The sequence below is a fragment of the Aegilops tauschii genome, chromosome 7, assembly GCF_002575655.3.
Source record: "Aegilops tauschii subsp. strangulata cultivar AL8/78 chromosome 7, Aet v6.0, whole genome shotgun sequence".
NCBI classification, from domain to species: Eukaryota; Viridiplantae; Streptophyta; class Magnoliopsida; order Poales; family Poaceae; genus Aegilops; species Aegilops tauschii.
This window is the reverse complement of record NC_053041.3, coordinates 525,837,960-525,858,563: the sequence shown is the minus strand read 5'-3', so window position 1 is coordinate 525,858,563 and position 20,604 is coordinate 525,837,960. Positions and strand designations below refer to the sequence as shown.

At 45.9% G+C, this 20,604-nt stretch overlaps 4 protein-coding genes across 18 annotated transcripts; 2 read left to right on the top strand and 2 right to left on the bottom strand.

The window, feature by feature from the left end:
• Positions 1-621: 621 nt before the first annotated feature.
• On the top strand, positions 622-4,430 carry LOC109735010 (F-box protein SKIP31). Of its 2 annotated transcripts, none has more exons than XM_020294205.4 (8): positions 622-928; positions 1,003-1,325; positions 1,412-1,496; positions 1,906-2,016; positions 2,572-2,746; positions 2,823-2,947; positions 3,163-3,223; positions 3,822-4,430. In XM_020294205.4, the coding sequence occupies exons 1-8, from the start codon at positions 725-727 to the stop codon at positions 3,890-3,892; spliced, it is 1,155 nt and encodes a 384-aa protein (XP_020149794.1). In that variant the 5' UTR covers positions 622-724; the 3' UTR covers positions 3,893-4,430. The 2 variants fall into 2 exon arrangements, with proteins under 2 accessions (XP_020149794.1, XP_020149795.1); XM_020294206.4 differs by having other exon boundaries at positions 626-928; positions 1,006-1,325.
• A 4,657-nt stretch (positions 4,431-9,087) lies between these two features.
• On the bottom strand, positions 9,088-10,344 carry LOC141027341 (uncharacterized). Its single transcript, XM_073504342.1, has one exon. It carries the CDS (start codon positions 10,342-10,344, stop codon positions 9,088-9,090), a length of 1,257 nt encoding a protein of 418 aa, XP_073360443.1.
• A 1,800-nt stretch (positions 10,345-12,144) lies between these two features.
• On the top strand, positions 12,145-18,156 carry LOC109735008 (uncharacterized). Of its 14 annotated transcripts, none has more exons than XM_020294204.4 (9): positions 12,195-13,160; positions 14,189-14,272; positions 14,717-14,904; positions 15,005-15,107; positions 15,366-15,477; positions 16,272-16,539; positions 16,689-17,440; positions 17,525-17,677; positions 17,772-18,156. In XM_020294204.4, the coding sequence occupies exons 4-9, from the start codon at positions 15,055-15,057 to the stop codon at positions 17,949-17,951; spliced, it is 1,518 nt and encodes a 505-aa protein (XP_020149793.1). In that variant the 5' UTR covers positions 12,195-13,160; positions 14,189-14,272; positions 14,717-14,904; positions 15,005-15,054; the 3' UTR covers positions 17,952-18,156. The 14 variants fall into 14 exon arrangements, with proteins under 14 accessions (XP_020149785.1, XP_073361080.1, XP_073361085.1 ...); XM_020294197.4 differs by having other exon boundaries at positions 15,005-15,133; XM_073504978.1 differs by having other exon boundaries at positions 12,229-13,160; positions 14,717-14,895; positions 15,005-15,133.
• A 411-nt stretch (positions 18,157-18,567) lies between these two features.
• LOC109735012 (receptor-like protein 2) lies at positions 18,568-20,604 on the bottom strand. The gene is made up of 2 exons (XM_020294208.4): positions 19,114-20,604; positions 18,568-18,964 (listed from the first exon to the last, which is right to left on the bottom strand). Exons 1-2 carry the CDS (start codon positions 20,602-20,604, stop codon positions 18,623-18,625), a joined length of 1,833 nt encoding a protein of 610 aa, XP_020149797.3. The 3' UTR covers positions 18,568-18,622.

Sequence of the window (20,604 nt, the reverse complement as noted above, 5' to 3'; positions counted from 1 at the left end):
AGACCCGGGCGGTGTTCCACTGGAACTAAAAAAAATTAAGGAAATACATTCTAGGTTGACTTTATTTAGAACAATGGCATTGGACTTCTCGGCCCAATTTTTTGGCACCTTGATCGGATTTGTATTTTTTTCACAATCATGCGTTAAGTAACAAATTGACTGTTCTATTTGAGTCGGTCCGAGGTTTAGAAAAAATGATCTAGAAAAGTAAAATATAAAGTCCTTTTCTCCGTGAATTAGATGGTGCACACGTTTGATGTATTATCCCTAACACGATTATGACCCGTAACTCAGTGAGCTATAGTCGTCTCCTTTTTTTTAAAGAGTTCTTGTCAACTTACCACCAATGTTACCGGCAAAATACATTAACAGAAATGTTACCTATAAAAAGAACTTACCACCAATGTTTATGCAAAAAAAAACTTAGCGCCAACGTCACTCTTGTTGCCAAAAAAAAACAGTTTTTTTAGGCAAAAATAAATAAATCCGGAGTGACCATCGGCCCCAATCACACAATAGCGTCGAGCCCAATCAACCATTAATGCGAGCCCACATCCCCCTTGCGGCAAGCAGGTGTAGGAACTGGGCCCTTGTATGATTCAGCCCATCAAGCCGCGTTCTGGTGGCTCACGTGACGCATCGTCCAACCGCACCAATATCTCCAGGGTAAGGGAGGAGCGGCGATCCGTCGGTGGCGAGGTGGACGGCGAAGAGGAGGACGAGCATGGCCGACGGGAAGGACCTGGGCGCCGCGGCGGCCGCGGAACCCGACCACGATGAAGGGCAGCCGGATCTGGAAGAGGAAGGTGAGCTCGAAGCCGCCGCCGCCGGCGGCGGCGAGGAAGAAGAGGACGTCGACGTCGACGGCCTCGCTAGCTTCCTCGAATTCGAGATCCTCTCCGGATCCAGCGAGGAAGATCCTCTCGACGTAAGTGCGCTCGGTCTCTCTTTCCCTCCTAATTTCCTTATCGAATATTGTCGTGATTGGGGATTCGATTGCAGCAGCTGGAGGAGGGCGAGGAGGAGAAGGAGACGAGGGTGAATGATGAAGCGAAGAACGGTAAGAGGAAGCAAGATTCGCTGTCGGACGGAGACGGCAGCGGCAGCGAGGACGAGCATCAGAAGAGGGCGAGGAAGGAGAAGGGAAAAGGAAAGGTTTTGGCAGAGGGGCCGCCTCAGATTGACACGGGCATGTTCACCAACGTCCCCCCGGTGCTGTTCCTGCAGATCTTCAAGTTCCTCTCCTCGGAGGACCTCATCTCGTGTGCCCTTGTGTGCCGCTTCATGAACGCCGCCGCATCTGACGAGACCCTTTGGCGCCGCTTGTAAGCTAGTACTAGCTAAATATTGCCCTACTGTTCCAATTTGTGAATTTGGCTAACGTTTTTTCATCCCTTTCTGATTTTGCAAGGTATTGTATGAGGTGGGGCCTGTCCTCTAATGCTACCTCTAACGCGAAACTCAGGGAGTGCGCTTGGAAGAGCCTCTACATTCAGGTAGTCCCACCTTTTTTTCCATTAATACTTCTAGTTTGATCTCGTTGAAGCTGTGGGCATTGACGATCAAATCGCACAAATTAGTCTTGTTATAGTTTTTTTTTGTTGAGCCTCCTAGCGAGCTCATCTCTCTCATATTAAGTGATGTGACGCTGGTTGAATCGTAAGTAAGTATAGAGAGGTATATGGTATTTTTTTTAAAGCTTCCAAGTTCATAAGCCATATCCATCTAGTTTAATGTGAACAGTCCATAGAATTTGAACTAGTACCTTTTTTCCAGAATAAGTGCATGTACACAAGCAGTTGAGTGTACAGAACTACTGTTCTGTTTTGATAAGAGCTAAATATTTCATTTTCACGTTGCAACATATGCATTTTCTAATGATGTTATTATTGTTCTTAACCCCAGCAAGATAGAGAAGATATGGTTGAATTCGTGAGATATACCCCTACAGAATTCAAAGAGTACTATATCCAGATGCAGGCTGCAAAAAGGAGTCAGGCACCCCTTCCCTCAGAAGTAATCACTGATTTATTGGCTTTATTATCTCTTTTTTCTGTGTAAATTTCACGAAACTACATGTTCAGTGTACAAACATTGGAGAGGAACGATTTCACTATGCTACATATTTAATGGCTGTTTTTATCGCAAAAGTACAGATTTTATGGTGGACTGAAATTCTTCTGAACGTCCCTGATGTCCCAGGCCCATAAGCAAACCTCCTCAAAATGGTTTTCTCAATCTACTTGCTGAAGTTCTCATTTTCTTGAGTGGGCTGGCAATTTGGCACAACCATTTTGATGTGGGTACAAGAAAGGAAGTTAGGCCCCAAAAACCTGTCCTGCACAAGAAGCCGTGAAAGTTAGGGCGACAGGAAACCTGTAGTTCTGTGACAAAATGCCCCGTAAATCTGTAGTATATGAAAAAATTCCTTAAATATGTAGTTCCATCATAGTAGTTTGAATCTCTAGTTTTGCGAAATTTACTCTTCATCGATCTATCTTGCAGTCTCACATTCCAAAGAATTATCTTTTGTTGGCCTAAACTTAAACCTTTCTTGTCTGAATTTTAAAGGTTAACGACGACAAGATTGTTCTTGATAAGACAGTAGCTGATCAGGTGTCTAGTTGGAAAAGCCGCAGAGGCCTTACCGATGATGCAGTCAAGGGGCATTCTTGTTCTGGAAGTACTTGCTACTATAAGCAGATTGGTGATGCTTATATCTGTGAGAAGACTGGTCGTGTACATGGTATATTTATATTTCCTCACTCACTTGTCACATATAATTGTTCATGCCTGACAACGTTATTTTCTGCTGTTTTCAGTCTGCGATGATGCCTGTCGTGAATTTGTCTTGGACCAAGCTAGCGGGTTACTTGTCTGTACGATATCTGGGCACTGTTTTGAGCGATTTTTATGTCCTGATGACGAGTGGGACACTTGTGATGCTGTAAGTCCCAATGCATGGCATATCCTCTTTTATCCATAAAAACTTTGCAATGGCCATATATTGTAAGAATGTACCTGATATGGGTTTGAATGATCTTACCTGAGCGAATTCGTCTTTATAATCCTTAATTGATGATGCCAAAAGTTCATTATTTCTATTTGAATTTCTTTGTCTGATCCCGTACTTATCACAGCTTTACTTTTTGGCAATTTTAGGATCAGCAGCAAGGTGGCGTGACTGATGAAGCAGAGCCATTCATGGGATCTGGACGATTTGGTACTAATTCGAGTTTTATTTACTGAGAATATTCTTCCATCATGCATGTTGCGTTTTATTCTTAGAGCAAATTTAAATATTGTGGAGTTGCTATGTCAGATTATGAACGAAGTAGATTTGGGCATTTTTCATGTTACAGGGATGTCACACATCAAGCTGTCGATTTATAAATCGGACTAGTTACTTATTAGAAATATGAATGCGCGCTTCTGCTGCTATGGAGTGTTTGATCATGTTGCAGAAGGTGGTGTAGTTTTTTTTTTTAGGGGGAGAAGGTGGTGTAGTTGCTAGGTGATATTTGGTTATCTAAAATGTGCATACCCAAGTAGGCCGGCCATGGCCAAAGAATAGCACTATGGAAGTGAAAGAGTTGCAATTCCTTTATCCTATATATTACTCCCTCTGTAAAGAAATATAAGACGTTTATATTTCTTTACAGAGGGAGTACTATTGCTATATAACCTACTAATGCTGGTACTCTGGTAGTGTGGTAGATAGTCCTCTATTGTAAATGAAAATTCATTGTTTGTGTTTGATAAGGTTGTTGATTCGTTACAGTGCTTTGAGTTACTGATCCATGTTTTGCTTCTGTGAACAGCACGAGCTTATCAGTTGGGCTACAGCTGTGCCGACGAGAAGGAACTTGAGCACGCTTTGCGGTTCTGCTGATATTCTCCCGGGGATTTGATCCTTCAGACCTTCACTCCTCGTGCTCGCTACACGAGAGCAAGTTTTTGGTTGGCAAGGGAAATAAGCTGCAGGAAGCTCTATACTATACGCTTTACTTGATCTCGACCTCCGTGGATATGCCTATGAATGCAAAATCAGCAGAAATGCTGGTATGCTTTTCGATCAGTCGAGGGAGCTAATATGCTGTTGTATAGTTTCCTAAATTATGAGCGATGTATCCTAGTAATAAAATAAATGCCTGACCACTTGTAATCCCCACAACAGTGCCTATTTGTGGCACTGTAACCTATTCACTGAAGTGGTCGAGGCATGTACTTCCTCCGTTCTCATAAGTCTTTCTAGAGATTCAACAAGTGACTACATACGAAGCAAAATGAGTGAATTTACACTCTAAAATATGTCTACATACATTCGTATGTTGTAGTTCATTTGAAATGTCTAAAAAGACTTATATTTAGGAACGGAGGGAGTATGAGGTTGCTGTTTTTTTAGCATATACAAATCAGCAAGTTTTTCACCTTCTGGTTTATCTTTCTGTTCTATGTTTGGTGTGTACCACCGTACTGGCGTAACAATGGATTGGATGGCGTGCTGGTAGGTTTGTTGATCGCTGCAGCTGGATGGAGCTAGCTAAGCTCCATCCAAAGTGTTTTTTTTTTGGTAACGATCGTGTGTCATAGAGGCACACGAGTAGATGGTGGGCCAAAAGAAAACCAGCAGGCTTAGGTTAGGCTTTTGAATGCATTCTCTATCCAATTTTATCGGGAAAAGCTTCCCTTCGTCTGGCTGATTACAGCTTGTGCATCAACCGTTTGGGCTGTTTGACGCGTGTCCCCGTGAGCCACGCATCTTGTTGCTGAATCTTATCCCCTCATGCCTTCATTACCAGGAAATCTCAGCAAGCGCCATCAACCTTTCGTCCTTCACTCTCTCCCTCCCAACTCCCATCTAGCACCGTCGGAGAACGCAACCGCCAGCCCCTTTCTCCTTTCCTCCTCTCTCCTTAACTCTCTCTCTCCCCCAGCTAAGCTCCCATGGCACTCCGCCGCCAGCCCCTTTCTCCTTCCCACCTCTCTCCTTACCCCTTTCTCTCTCTCTCTCTCTCTCTCTCTCAACAAATGAGCTCTCACGGCGCTCTCTTCTCGGGTGCTTTTCTGCAAAAAGAGCTATGTTGCGGAATATATCTGCAACAAGAGTTATGTTGCGAAAATTTTATAAAAAAAGTTTTGCAACAAAGCCTCTGTTACAAAAAATATTCTACAACAAGACCTATGTTGCGAAAAAAATTGCAACAACATCTCTGTCGCAAAACTTTTCTGCAACTGGACTAATGTTACAAAAACAAATTCTGCAACAAGACTTGTGTTGCAATGATGGAGGCGCCGCTCATCCGCTCGATGCGCTAGATCTGACGGCTCACGGCCGGCTGATCTTTACCACGGCCCAAAAGAAAAAGATATTGCGTGTGATGATCTTAAGTCCTGTCACGTCCAGCGAAGGAATAACCCGCGTTTCGCTCATCCAACTTTTCCGTCATTCGTCCGTCGTGCTGTTTTGTGTTTTGGCCCCTCGTAAAAGTGGCATATAAAAAAACGAGACCAACTCAAGGGCTAACCCTTGTTGGCATTTTTTTATAGGAGAAACTCCGCGAGCACTGCGCGTCCGAGTTGGGACTCGAACTTGGGTGGGCTGGCAGCAACCCCAGCTACCCAGCCAACGAGTCGACGCCACGTCCTAAAAAAAAGTGGCATATCAACCCGCAATTTTAGATGGGAATGGACCGACCCGGACCTGGCCTTAGACCTGGCACTGTGGCCCCAAGGTCAATATGTGAGGCCATGGTTCGGCCCATTTCATCATAAATTTATGGCCTCACTGGCCCCCGTTGGGTACATGAGTCCGACCCAAAATTCAGCGAAGTAACACTTAGAAATCTGTTTTTACAAATAAATAGCTGGGCAGGCCAGCCCAATGGATGATCAAAAAAGTATTTGAACCATAGTAGTCCAATACTACCAGGCATTAATCAATACGAAGTTATTTTGAATAGATATACGGTGTTGGATGTGAGGTGTGTAGGTCCTGTCTTGTCTTCCCGTGAATTAGGCTGCAGTAGGCTGGGCATTCAGACTGCAAACACTAAATACCTAGTGCATTCATACAAGCTAAGCATAGAAATAATCTCTCGTGCATTTTATAAAGAAAAAGCTTATGCATTCAGCTGGCTGCTCACGGATTGGACTAAAGTTTCTTTAGACACGGTGGGCCACGGGCACACTTCTACCCCAACATACCCCTCACGGATTGGAGTAGCTCGGTCGATGAACGCACAAATAACTTCACAGTACGTCTCGATAGTTTTTTTTTTTTTTGAGGTGAAACTAGGGACTTTATTCAAAGTTCAGCAGAGAAGGAATACAAATGATATCCGGTAGGATCCCTAGCCACATGTGGCGCCCCGACGGGAGCGACGACGCTGCCTTTGCCAAAGCATGCGCCTCAACGTTCGACTCCCTACTCTCAAAACAGAAACTAATCTTAACAAAATCCTTCATCCTATCATTAATCTCTCTAAGCAGAAAAGCATACGAGGAACTAGAGCCTCGCTTGATATCTGTAACGACTTGCATGCAATCCGATGCAACTATCGCATGTGATATATTGAGGTCCCTTGCCAAAGCCAGAGCTTCATTGCATGCGTGGGCTTCTAAACTTGGTGCATCGACCAGTCCATCAATAACAATTGCCGAGGCGCCCAAATAATTGCCAAGACTATCTCTGCAAACTGCCGCTGCCGCCCCTGTGGTTCCTCGACGAGATATAGCGCCGTCCACATTAACCTTCACACACACCTCATCGTGCGGTGGCCGCCATCTTCCTGGCATCCGCTGGACAGCCGGACTTGTAATCGTTCTTCCAAGATTTGCCACTTCAAGTTCATCAAGGTATCGATTAACAAAACAGAAAGTTGAAAGCGGACTTTGAAACTCATTGTCATGGATAGCTTTCCGCCGCGCCCACCATATAGCCCACATCATAACTAGGATCTTGGCTAGATCATGTTGGTTTGTGGTTTCAAACAGCCAGAAGATCCATAGCCTCGCATCCTCAGTTCTGTTGGATAACATATGCTCAAGGACATCTTCATCACTCAGAGCCCAAACACATCTGGCCATGCGACAATCGAACAAAGAATGCCGCCAAGAGTCCACTTCTTCATTGCATATTGAACATGCTGGTGAGTTCGCCATCTTCCTGCTATGGCGCACCGTCCCCGTTGGCAATGACATCTGGGCCAATCTCCAAACAAATACTCTGACCTTTGACGGGATTTTCACTTTCCAAATCTTTGTCCATGATCTCCTCTCTACCTCCTTGTTGGAGTTGCTTGCGCGATGTTCAAGCCACTCCTCTCGCTGATGTTTTATGCCTGAAATCATCTTGTAAGCAGACCGAACAGAAAAAACTCCCCTCTTGTCATAGTGCCAAGCCCAAAAATCTTGCTGCACTCGAAAGCTAAGTGGGATACTCATAATGACATCAACATCAGGCTTCACAAAGTGCTGCATAAGAACTGGCCTGTTCCATGTCCGTGATGTTGGGTCGATAAGCTCCGAGACAGTTTGAGGAGGATCAGTGGAAATCGAACACATAGGTTTTAACATGTAGTCCCTCGGCAACCAATTCTCGTGGAAAATACTAGTGTTCTCCCCCGAGCCGATCCTCTTTATTAGGCCCAAAGCTAGCACATCTCGCCCTTCTAACAATGATCGCCATACCTGGGAGGGATGAGCTCCCAAGGTCGCATCAAGAATGGATCCATCCGGGAAGTATCTCGCCTTCAGTACTCTAGCACTCAGAGAATTTGGATCTTGAAGAATCCTCCACACCTGGCGTGCTAGCAGTGCAAGATTAAAGAGCTCAATATCACGAAAGCCCATTCCTCCCATGAATTTTGGTTTGCACATTGTTTCCCATGATACCCAAGCCGGCTTCCTCTGTCCTTGCTTGCTGCCCCACCAGAACTTCCTAAGCTGACTGTTTATATGCTCGCATAGACCGCGTGGTAACTTGAAGCACGACATAGAATACGTTGGTATTGCTTGTGCGACCGATTTAATAAGGACTTCCTTCCCCCCCGCAGACAAGCACTTCTCCATCCAACCTTGAACATGTTTCCAGATTCTGTCCTTGAGATATTTAAAGCACCCTTCCTTGGCTCTACCAACATCACTTGGTAAGCCCAAGTATTTGTCCGTCAATGCCTCATTATGAACATCTAGCACGGTCTTAACTTCCATACGGATAGCCTCAGAAACTCCCTTACTAAAATAAATAGATGACTTATCCATATTTACTCGTTGTCCCGAAGCATCACAATATACTTTCAGCAGCTCATTCACCTTGGCAGCACTTCCCGTGGTTGCTTCAAAAAACAATAGGCTATCATCGGCAAACAATAAATGATTTACAGCAGGTGCAGAAGCCGCTACTGACAGGCCCCTCACGCCACCTCCGTGGGCTTTCAACAAGCATGAAAGTCCTTCTGCCGCCAAGAGAAATAGATATGGGGATATTGGGTCCCCCTGACGAACTCCCCGGGAGGGCCTGAAATCATCTAACCTTCCACCATTAAACAGAACGGAGAAAGAAACTGACGAAACGCACCTCATGACCGTTTCCGTGAACGCTGGACTGATACCCAGTTTGAGCATTACAGCTTTAAGATAAGGCCATTCTAGCCTGTCGTACGCCTTCATCATATCAAGCTTCAGCGCACAAAACCGATTGTACTTGATCTTCCGTGATTTCATGTAGTGCAGGCACTCGTATGCCGTTATGAAGTTGTCAGTTATTAGACGGCCAGGAACGAAAGCGGATTGCTCTTCGGAGATCACCTCGGGGAGGATTACTTTCAGCCTATTGGCTAAGACCTTTGACGCTATCTTGTAGATGACGTTGCAAAGACTTATAGGCCGAAATTGTCCTAGAAGTTTCGGACTTGCAATCTTGGGAATTAGAACGATGAACGTATTGTTAATATCCTCCGGTGAGTCCTCTCCATTCAGCACCCTCTTGATCAAGCCTGTTATCTCATCTCCACAAAGCTCCCAGTGCCTTTGGAAAAAATGTGCAGGGAAACCGTCAGGACCGGGAGCCTTGGTCGGGAACATCTAAAAAAGTGCCTCCTTTATCTCCTCATTCATATAAGGTGCATTGAGCTTATTGTTCATATCTCCATTAACTCTCACAGGGATGTGAGATAGCACCTCCTCCATGCCAATTGTACCTTCCGATGTATATAGATTCTTATAAAAATCCGTAGCCATCCCTGCCATTTCCTCCGGATCTGAGCTCATCGAGCCATCCAGTCGCTGGAGCTGAACTATTCTGTTCCTTGCCCTCCTTGCACTTGCTTTTTTCTGAAAATATTGCGTGTTGTTATCTCCGTGCGAAAGCCATGTTATACGTGAACGCTGTCTCATCATGATCTCTTCTCGGTATGACAGCTCCACCATCCTATCTTGGACTTCCTTCTCCTCAATGCTTGGCCCGATCCGGTCCGGTGCAGCTCTCAAGGCTGCAAGCTTCGTCCGAAGCTCCCTCATCTCTTGGCGAACAGACCCAAAGGTCCTGCGCCCCCAATGTTTCAGTTGATTTGCCACCGCATTAAGCTTTGCCGAGAGCATAGTAGTTGTGGTAGCTGGCTGCTGCTCCGTCCACATTTGCTCAATCTGAGTTTTAAAGCTCGGCTCCCTCTCCCACATGCATTCATATCTGAAGGGTTTCCTCAAAACCAGTCGTACCTCGCTTGTGTCAAGCTCGGTGCTCAACAAAATAGGGCTATGATCTGACTTCGCCGCCGTCAAGTGCTCCAACGTTGCAAACGGGAACATTGCTGACCATGTAGGGCTTGCCAAAGCTCGATCCAGCCGAACACGGCAATAATCACCTCCCACAATCCGTTTCTCAAAAGTCCAATCTAGTCCCTTATATCCTAGATCTGCTAGCTCACACACATCAACCGCTTCTCTAAAGCCAGCAATCTGAGCAGCATCTCGCTCGTTTGGACCAAATTGCTCCTCCGGCCTTAAGATCTCATTGAAGTCGCCAATGCAAACCCAAGGCAGTGAGCTCTCACCACGTAGAATTTTCATAGTGTCCCATGTTTTATATCGTAAACTCCTATTAGCAGCCCCATAGAAGCATGAGAACCTCCAAGGATCTTTCCCTGGTTCTGTCACCACCGAGTCGATGTGATACTGCGAGAAAGTTTTTATTTCAACATTGACATTATTCTTCCAGTACAAGCATAAACCTCCACTCCTACCACTACTACCTACTCCAAAGCTACTATCAAAACCTAGTCTACCCACCAAGCCTTCCACCCGGTACTTTGCAATTTGCGTCTCCACAATACATAGCACCATCGGCGCACACGCCTCCACAAGATCGTGGAGCTCACGAACCGTCGCGGGGTCGCCAATTCCACGACAGTTCCAACATAAGGTCTTCATTGGGCTCGGCGGTCCTCCTCGCGGGAGGCCGCCATTGCAACATCCATGTCATCCGTCTCCTTCCCTTCGTCCTGCTTCCTCCTCTTGATCACTTGGATCTTCTCCGGAGTAGACACCGTCTTATTTACTTCTGACGTAGATCCTTCAATCATAAGCACACTCCCCGCCACCCTACCGACAAGATGAGGCACCGGCTGACCCCTGATCATGAGTGTGCCATCTGCAGCAACCAGTCGCTTGCGTGCCCCTTTCTCCTCTCCTTCATTCCCTGCCTGGTCCCTCACTTCCACCCCTGTGCTAGCCATGCCATCCTCCCGTCCTGCTGTCGGCCCTCCCCTACCTCCTGCTCCTCCCGTACCTCTCCCGCCTCTGCCTCCTCTTTCACCTCTTCCCCCCGTCCGTCCACGCCCCCCCCGTCATCACCAGCCCTACCGTTCCAAGGGCGATCTGTTGGATTCTCAACATCCCATAACAGCCAATCACCCCACTCAAAGGTCCTTGGATCATGAACTCCATCACCACACTCCTCGGCCAAGTGACCCACCCGGCCACACGCAAAGCAAAAATCAGGTAGTTTCTCATAGTAGACGCTAAACTTCTTGTGTTCTTTCAGCGTAATAGGCACAAAACGGACCAGGGGTGTATTGACATCAAGAAACACCCGTGCCCGCAAAGTGCTCGCGGGGTTTATCCTTCCCTCGTTGACAATAACATTAAACGGCGGTTCCCCAATCTTCGCTGCCACTCTTTCTGCAAGCTCCTTCCTTCTCGTTAGCCCATCCAGCAGTCCTTTAACTCGAGCCCATACTGGAAACTTGTTCAATCTGTACTTTGTGACATCTGAAAAGCCATCATACTCCTGCAGCACCACCGGAGCCCTCCTAAACAGCCATGGCCCTCCTTCCATGATCTTCTTCCAATCACCTAAGCAATGGCACTGAACGAGAAAAGGTTTGGTCCCTTAACATTGAAAGTGACCCCCTGGGCTGCCATCCATGCATTCCTCATCTGAGTCTATAGAGCCCCATGGCTAAACGGCTTCGTGGTATGCACACGAAACAGAGCCAGCCAGCGTACATCTTTCACCAGATCCTCTACCTCCTCCGAGAAATCGAGATCCTGTTCCTCCTCTCCGTGCAGCCTCATGCCAGCAAATTGATCCTCCAGGTCAGGTTGGGGTCCTAAGAACTCGCCAAAAACTTCCTCCTCCTGTTCCGATCTACCTCCTCCCCCCAAGCCACCTCCCGGCCTGCTCCTGTCCTCCATGCTCCTCCCGCCTCGCGCCACCCTTCCTGTCTCTCCCCCGATCGCCTTGCCATCGATTCCAGATCCCATCTCTCCCCTTTGATCGCCATCTAACCCTAGCCCCTTCTCTATCCTCCCTTCAGCCTCATTCATCTTCGGATCAGCCATGCAGATCACTCCGCACAGTCGCAGGTGGTAGCCCTCGTTGGCCCGATCGAGTCGACCGGACACCGGCGAGGTTTGTCGTAGACTCTGGCTAGATCGCCAGAGGAGAAGGTGGAACCCTAAGAAACCCTAGGGAAAGCGCCAATATAATCATGCAGACTGTCTCTATAGTATCTACTGCCATTATATAAATGGGTCGACCCGTGTGACCCATCGGGCTCCACTGGCTCGTATATCATCTAGGGCCAACCCACTTGACCATTGGCCCTGACTTTTTGTACCGGGTCAGTGACCCAGCGGGTCGACCCGGCCCATTCCCATCTTGACCCGCAGTGTTGGCCCCGTCGTCGCCCGTGCTCCCGACCCCCATCTCTCGCTCCCTCTCCCGACCCAGCTCTTTTGTCTCGCGCAAACTAGGGTTGAGCGCCGCCGCCGTCTTCCTGGTCGACGGCGAGCTCCCGCCTGTCCGCCGGCCGCACCCATCCCCGCCTCCCTATATCTCCACGGGAACTCGACCCCATCGCCCTCTCCCTCCGCGGGAGCTCAGCCACAACGACCGGCCGTCGCAGGACACTGGTCCTATCCCATGCCGCCGCCTGGACGCCGCGCTGGAGGCTCTCGCGGCCGCCGGGAGCCGGGACGCGTTCCTCCACAACGCCGTGATCCGGGGCTTCGCTGACTCGGGCCTCCCGGGCAGCGCTCTGGCCGCCTACCGCTCCATGCTGGCCGCCGTCGCGCGCCTGACCGCTTCACCTTCCCCGTCCTCCTCAAGTGCTGCGCGCGCCCAGGCTCCTCGACGATGGCCGCGCCGCCGAGTACCAGGCTCGGCATAACTGTCTGATCACGTTCTACGCCAGGCTGAACGCTGTCTCAGCATTGTCGGGGACGCTGAGAGGGTGTTCGATGGAATGCCGGCCAGGGGCATCGTCACGTGGAACTCGATCGTGGACGGATACGTGTCCACCAGGGCACTAGGCTCTCGCGCCGCTGGCCTGCTTCAGGAGATGCACGAGGTGCGGCATGACAGAGTCGGGATTATCCACCACTCTTGCCGTTTGCTTCCTGAAATAGGCGTTGATGGAAGGGCATGGGCTTGGAGGAAGACGCCAAGGTTGGCACCTCTCTTCTTGACATGTACTGCAAGTGTGGTGCCATTGCTTCTGACGAAGGTGGCCGCGATGATTGAGGAGGTAGAGGGGATGCTCGGCATGCCAATGGAGCATCTCTGATGCGCTCCTTGAGCTGGATCATTGTCTGCACAGAGACATCCGCTCCAAGCTCAAGATGCTCGTCAGCTACGTCGACAACCTCCCTCTAGGGTAAAGGATGCCATTTCCGATTTTATCCGTTCCGATCTTTATGGTACTTCCAACACTTGTGTTCTTAGATTTTTTGGATGAAACAACATGGTACCGCAAGTGATGTGGGAGTTTGATGACTTAGTGGGGATTCTCATTTGTCAAGCCTAAGTAACAGGCCATTAGTGCGATGTACTAAACAATTTATGATAGTGGATAGTTCACTCTGGATTACTCCTATTTGTCCATTGTCGAACTCATCCTTTCAAAGTACAATCAGTAGAAGTTTGTCTCTGTTTTTCCTTTACCGCTGAACTTTATTTTCTAGATACTTTTTTCTCTGTCTTGACTTAGGATCCTTATGATGCATTCAAAAATATTCCATCAGTGAGATGATATTTTTAGCGAAAACATGTATGAGACAAAGAGTAGGGTTGAGAAGCTTGAGAAATTGTATGCAAACATGGCCTTGCAAAAAGAACCGAAGGTGTGCTTTGCCGCTTTCTATGGCAAATTGAAATATATCTTTCTTGAGTGAAGTCTATAGTATTTTTTGTTACTGAACCATAGATGTTATGTTTATTGTAAAAATAATTTAACCAGTTCACATTTTGTGAGTAACCAAAGTCTCAAGAAACCTAAATTTGTAATCTTTAAATGAACTGGTTAGACTGTTATGAAACGTTGCCCAAGAGTGTGACTATATATGCTTTTCAGATGCTGTGGTTGACAGGAACTGCTTCTCTTCTATAGCCGCAGTGTAGAAAGAGGGAACCCAGGAACCCCATGCCGACAGGAGTTATGTCTTCCCCACATCAAAATCCTTTTGGTTACTGTTAGTTGTGTGAGAAGTGTTTCAAATCCTGTCAGTTAGTTCCAGCAGCATGATTGTTTCTAACTCATGGTCTGTAAATTGTGGGACTATTGTTTATTTTTGTGACTTAGTAGTATACAATTGGAATGTGAGTCTAGATCAGGGACTGCCCCTTGACTGCATCATCCGTAAGGCCGGAGAATTCAGACTGCCTTTTTTTTCTTCTTATCTGCAGGTGAAGAAGTCCGGCAAGAATGAGAAGGCCGACATGTCAGAGTTCACAGCGCAGTTGGATTCCATTGGGTTTAAGATAGTCGAGGTCACTGTGGATGGCAACTGCTTCCTCAGATTTTGTTCAAATACTCATCATCTTGACAAAATAGGGGGATTTTGTAGCTATCTTTGTTTCACTGTAACCATTACATGATTCAAGAATCTTCTTTTCTAAACAATTGTCCATGGAGATAATCATGAGTGTAATCAAATGCAATGTTTCCACTCTCTATTTCTACTTTTAGTGTTTTGGAAGACCCTAAGTGGTCGTAGCAAGTCATTTTATAGGGGCATGTATCGGTCAAAAAGTAAAAGAGTAGTAGTAACTAAATTGTTGTAGGGTTTAACCTTCAAATTTTAAGATGGAAACCCTAAGGAAAAGTCTATTTTGGTGCCTCAACTATTATTGTCTCAGTTTAATTTGCACCGCAGACTCCAAAACCATCTAATGTGCACTCTCAGATATGAACCCTTTCTGATTATATCTCAGGGAAGTATTTGTGCATGGTGGAGAAAGAATATTTGCCAGAGGTTTCCATTTTCCCCCAATATCTAATATGTGGGGCCTACTGCTCAGTGGAGAAAGAATATTTGCCAGCTATCTTGCCAAGTAACGCTCGTGAAGCCAAATTTGGAACATCCCCATTCTAAGGAAAAGGCGACAAACTAGTGTGTACTGTAAGCAATAAACTTTGTAATTTTGCGCTGAGCAATAGTTGTCATTGGCGTTACAACCTTGCTATATAATAGTCACATCCATCTCCTTCTGCGACACCAGTCCGGAAGGAAGCCATACTTCAAACCTGGTCACCATGGAGTTGGTCTTCGATGGAGGAGGTGCTGGCGGTGCCAACAACTGGAGGTCCCAAATCAGGGAAGAGGTTCGCGTGTCTCGTGTCTCAGTACTGTGAGCAGACTCTATCCCCCCCCCCCCCCCCCCCCCCGGCGTGCGCTTCGTTTGATTTGCTAGTTGTTTGCTATTTCTGTAATTATAGATAATAGATGTATGTGGATGTGATGGGTTGCTTATTCGGCTCATATCATATATATTATTACACTATTTTGAGTGTTACTGTTCTAACTTGAAAGTGCACGAGATGTATCACATATCTCATTACTTTTTAATGTTATCTATACAGATCAGAGGCTCTGATGCAAGCACTGTCACCAGACAAGCCCGAGACATTGACTGATCTTCTGAATGTTGCTGTCAGATTAGAGAGTCTAATTTTCGGAGTAGCTGTTAGCGAGGTATATTCCATTTCTGTCATATTTCATTGACTTTTTACGGATCTTGATATGCTGATTGGTATGTTTAAGCTTAGAACAGGAGTGCTTCGGGCTACTAGTCTATCGAAGTCTCAAGCTCACCAGCTTATCATATGATCTGGGCTTCGCAGCTTATCCAGGGAAATCTCGGATATCAATAGAGTATTTACGTAATAACCTAGGGTATAACTACCACGAACCAATGGTGATGAGGCATTCTCAGCCTAGTTGGCGGCCTTGGTCTGGGAAGGTCCTGAGGGACACCACACTTGATTAATATTGATGGTTGTGGCAATAATGGAACAACTGCACCTTCAGTGGTTGTTCCCAGCCATTCATCCTCCAGTGCAGACTATCAACGACAATGCCCAGGCATGGAGCAGACTGGGGGTGAAAGGGGTGTGCACAGTCCTCCCTGGGGTTTAGTGTGTGCGTGCTACTGCTTGGACGAGCGATCATATGTGCATTTGTGTCGCTGATTGTTCTTTATCAACCCTACATAGCAATGAAACGATACACAAGCCTTTTGCATTTATACGAAAAATATTTTGAGTACTCGTTGTAAGTACAGCTCATTCTTCAGTCAACTTTCATTCCATTATGTCTTGTGAATCATAGTATTTAGTATGTTTGCTGCATACCTCGTGAATACTGGTACTGTATTTCACAGGATGGAGGAAGGTTTATTTCTTTTAATGTTCTTTTCCCTTGAGCTTTAGAAGGAATGTCTATTTAAACTTCAAGCTAAAAGATTTGGTGTGTGTTTTTATTCTCAGGTTGATTATAAGTATAAGCTGTATACGAGATTGGATCATTTAGAGGGCATATCATCAGATAATCATTTAGAGGACATTTCATCAGATGATCATTTTGAGGACATCTCATCGGATGATCATTTTGAGGAAATTTCATCAGATTATCAAATGCTTGAACCCTCAACTGCGACACTTCTGCGAGGAATTTTTAGTGATCCACAGAGTCAAAGCATTCAGGTACAGAGCAACCTCCACAGGGTGCTATCTGGTGGTAACACAAAAGCAACAGGTATGCCCCTTCATGATTTTAGCTGTCATTAGGTCCTTCAAATGCATTTTAAAAAGGATATTTGTTTCTTGGAGTTGCATGTCGCATCATTCATGCAGCTAATAGCAAACTTGTGATTCACGTCTAATCTACCCTTTTGTTTGATCAAGCGCCTATAGGAAATGAAGAGAAGCCTTGCTGTGATGACAATGATAGGATTAGCGTCCTTCATGAGAGCATACTCCATTGTATCATGTCCTTCATGCCAGCACAGGACGTCGTACGCACAAGCATGCTATTCCGAAGATCACCCCCATTATGGACTTCAGCGCCATGCCTTGATATCGATATTGATCACTTTGATATGGACAGAGTAAAGTTCAACAAGTTTGCAAAAAGTTTGTTTGAGGGGCGGGGTAATGCTAATACATTGGACAAACTCCGCCTTCACTCTTTTGCCATTGATGCAGCCAAGTATTGGATCGGTGATGCTATCAGACTTCATAAAGTTAAATCGATTGATTTCACTGAAAATACAAGATGGGAAGCTTTTTACTTAGATCCTGAAGCTATCAGCTTTAGCTCTAAATATCTGCAAACTGTGAAGCTCACTAATGTTATAATAGTCACATCTGTCTTTGATCAGCTCAGCCGTGAATGCGAATCTTTGGAAAATCTGCAGTTGGCAGACAGCACTCTTTGTTCTCCTGAGATTTCATCAAGTTCATTGAAGACTCTGGAAATAATAAACTGCTTAGTTTTGAATCATCTTCTGATTCGTACTGGCAAGCTGGTCTCGCTATGCTTCAAGGACACTCGATGCGGGTGCACTCCAAAATACATAGTTCGAACTACATCAGCAGTAATCCTATGTGATCTTTCAAACGCCAAGAGCATAGAACTGCCAACACCAGTGAGACATGTATGGGTCCTTCTTAATTTTTGTACATGTCTGAAATATTTGTTTCTTTAGAATCTGTTCTTATTTTGTTTGACATATGTGAAGGTTGCGTTCGATAGAATGACTCCAGGGTGCCCAATGTTCATCAGTCTGACAAGTCTCATTCTTGGTGAATGGTGTCTTTCCAACAAATTTGCTCCTCTAGCTTGCTTCCTCAAGCACTCTCCTATGCTTGAGAATCTTGATCTGAAGCTCAAGGTGGTTGAAGACACTCAGTGTTTCTCCTTGTCTATTTTCTTAGCTGAAGACAGGAATTCCTATTAACATGTTCCACTCTTATATAAAATTTCAGTTTGACTGTGAAGCGCAAAAGCAGCCGCTTCAAATGGCTGAGGGAATATTATTCCAAGCCAAAAGCCTTAAGAAGGTAACGATCCACTGCGCCGAAGAGGAGGACAGGCTTCCCGTGTTGAAGGCTATACTGCTTGCCAATGCAAGATGTGTCAAGCACATCGATGTCAAGACGTACTAGGATGCTACGCCAAGCGTTCTTCTGCATATGGAATGCATCTTTGCATAGCGCTTTCGCTGTGTGACATGTGTGAGACCCGATGTAGCTAGAGATTTGGTTGTTGAATGTTGTGTTACATGGACCTGTAAACATTTACCGCTGTGCGACTTGTGGGAAACTTGCTTGCTACCAGTTATCTAAGTTGATTGATGAACATTACAGCTCATATGATATGTTCCTTTTGTTTTTGTGTTGGGGGAGATTTATTATGTTAGCTGAACTGCAGGGTTGCAGGGCGTTCGTGTTGCAGTTGGAGGAATGTGGTTAAGCCAAACCTGTGCTGGCTGTGCATCAGGTAGATGCTTTCCTACAGTTGCCAACCGCCATGATCGCCTCTCAGCCTCATAGAGCAGATCTCGGAATCTTTTTTCCAAAGTAATGTGAGTCCTCAGTCGTAAGATGCATGTTGCCAGTATCTTGGAATCTGAGTGCACTGACGCATGTTGCCAGTATCTTGGAATCTGAGTGCACTGACGCTTATGGGCCTTTGGATGAGAAAGGGAGGGACATGATTTTGCTACAAGGTGATCCGATGGAACATTTACAACCTTGCACTTGATCAGAATCAACCTATCAATCAGCCAAGAACCAAGATCAACACACGCATACACACGAAATTCTGACAAAGAAGTTTAAAATGCAGTTTCTGCTGGTGCTATTTCACCTGTGAGCTGGTTGTTCGACAGATCAAGAATTTGCAGGTTTGTGAGGTTGCAGATTTCTTGTGGTATTTCACCAGTTAAGCTATTGGAGCTTAAATTCAGGATGTCGAGCATTTGTAGCTGACCAATCTCAGGGGGAATTACACCAGTAAAATTATTGTTGTCCAGACACAATTTGCTGGGAAAAGCACCGACCGTCCGGTATTGACGTGATGGCGTCCAAAATACAGGCAACTCAAGGAACCTTGTGTCCAACTTGGCAGCATTTCTCTCTGATAGTAACATTGGCATCTTTGTCAATGCAGCTGGTATGTGAGAACTGCTACACGTACGACGAATTTCGTACGATGTACGTACGACAATCGTCAACAGCCGTTTGATCAATTGGATGGACGAGTTAGATCATGTCGTACGAAAATTGTACACACTATTCATCGTACGCTCAGCAATTTCGCTGGTATATCCCCTGTAAGTTTGTTGCTTGATATATCTAGAAAGAACAGGAAGCCCAGTTCATCAATCCAGGATGGTATTTGTCCAGTGAGTTGATTTAATGATAAATCTAGCATCTCCAATTTTGCAAGCTTTGATATCCAAAGAGGTATTTGTCCGGTCAATGGGCAATCATCTATGGTCAATACCTGAAGATTCCCAAAACTATCAAATGTTTCATCATGTGGTATGGTTTCACCCTTGAAATTGCTTCCCATCATCAGGGAGGTGAGATCCTTGCATCTCTTGAGCATCTGAAGTGTATTTGTGATATTTGTAAAAGAGTTGCCGGTAATTGAGAAGGAGAGGGACCTGAGATTTCCAATGCTTGGTGAGAACTGGCCATGAAATTTATTGAAAGCCAGGCGTAACACAACTAGGTTGGTGCATGAGTAGATACTTTCAGGAATTGTACCAGTGAAGTTGTTCAATGAAAAATCAGCTGTCCTCAGATCCAACATGGTGAAATTGACTTTGCTAAGATCCCTGGTAAAACTGTTGTTTCTGAGGGTAATGTATCCGAGATTTGAGCAGTTACCTAGGGCCGATGGCAGTTCACCAGACATATTGTTGTGATCCAAGTAGAGTTTCTTTAATCTTCTTAGCTGGCCGACAGAAGCTGGAATCGTGCCACTGAGACCAGCCGATCCAAGATCAAGGACAGTCAGACTGCTTAATTTGAATATATGGGAACCACCAAGAACTCCTTGCAAACCATTGTTGGCTAAAGAGATGTGCTCCAGTGAGGTAGCATTGATGAGTCCGTCAGGGAGAGCTCCAACAAGGTTGTTGTGGCCAACTTTGAGCACTGTCAGCATAGAGCAACTGCCAAGCCCCAGAGAAATATTGCCGCTGAATTGGTTATATGAGAGATCAAGCATGGCAAATGATGGGGCATTGATGTAGATAGAAGATGGTATTTGTCCTGTAAAGCTGTTATTGCTTGCATTAAGAGCAACCAGATTCTTCGTCACCTTCCATGTTGTTAATGGGAACTGTCCTGTGAAGGAATTGCTTGAGATATTCAGTACCTGGAGAGGAAGGCTGGGGTTTGAGGATTGCATCTCTTGTAGATGACCTTTGAGGCGGTTGAAGCTGACGTCGAGGCCAATAATGCTTCTGGAGAAAACTAATTCTATTGGTAGACTGCCTTCGAGCGAATTATGGGACAGGTTTAGGTGCAACAAGCCTGTAAGATTGACGAGGGATGGCGAGATGCCCCCTTTAAGACCTCTGGCGGCCAGCAAGACATCTGTGACTGTCCCATCGCTGCTGCAGAGGATGCCTTCCCATTTGCAGCAGTTTGTGCCATTCACCCATGAATCGTTGAGATCACCGTTGCCATCTGGCATGAGCCCATCTAGGAAGTTGATGAGAGAGCTACTCTCCTGCTCCGTGCAGGAGCTGGTAGGAGAGGCAAAGAAGAGCAGGAGGCCAGCAGCAAGTTCAAGGAAAGGCAT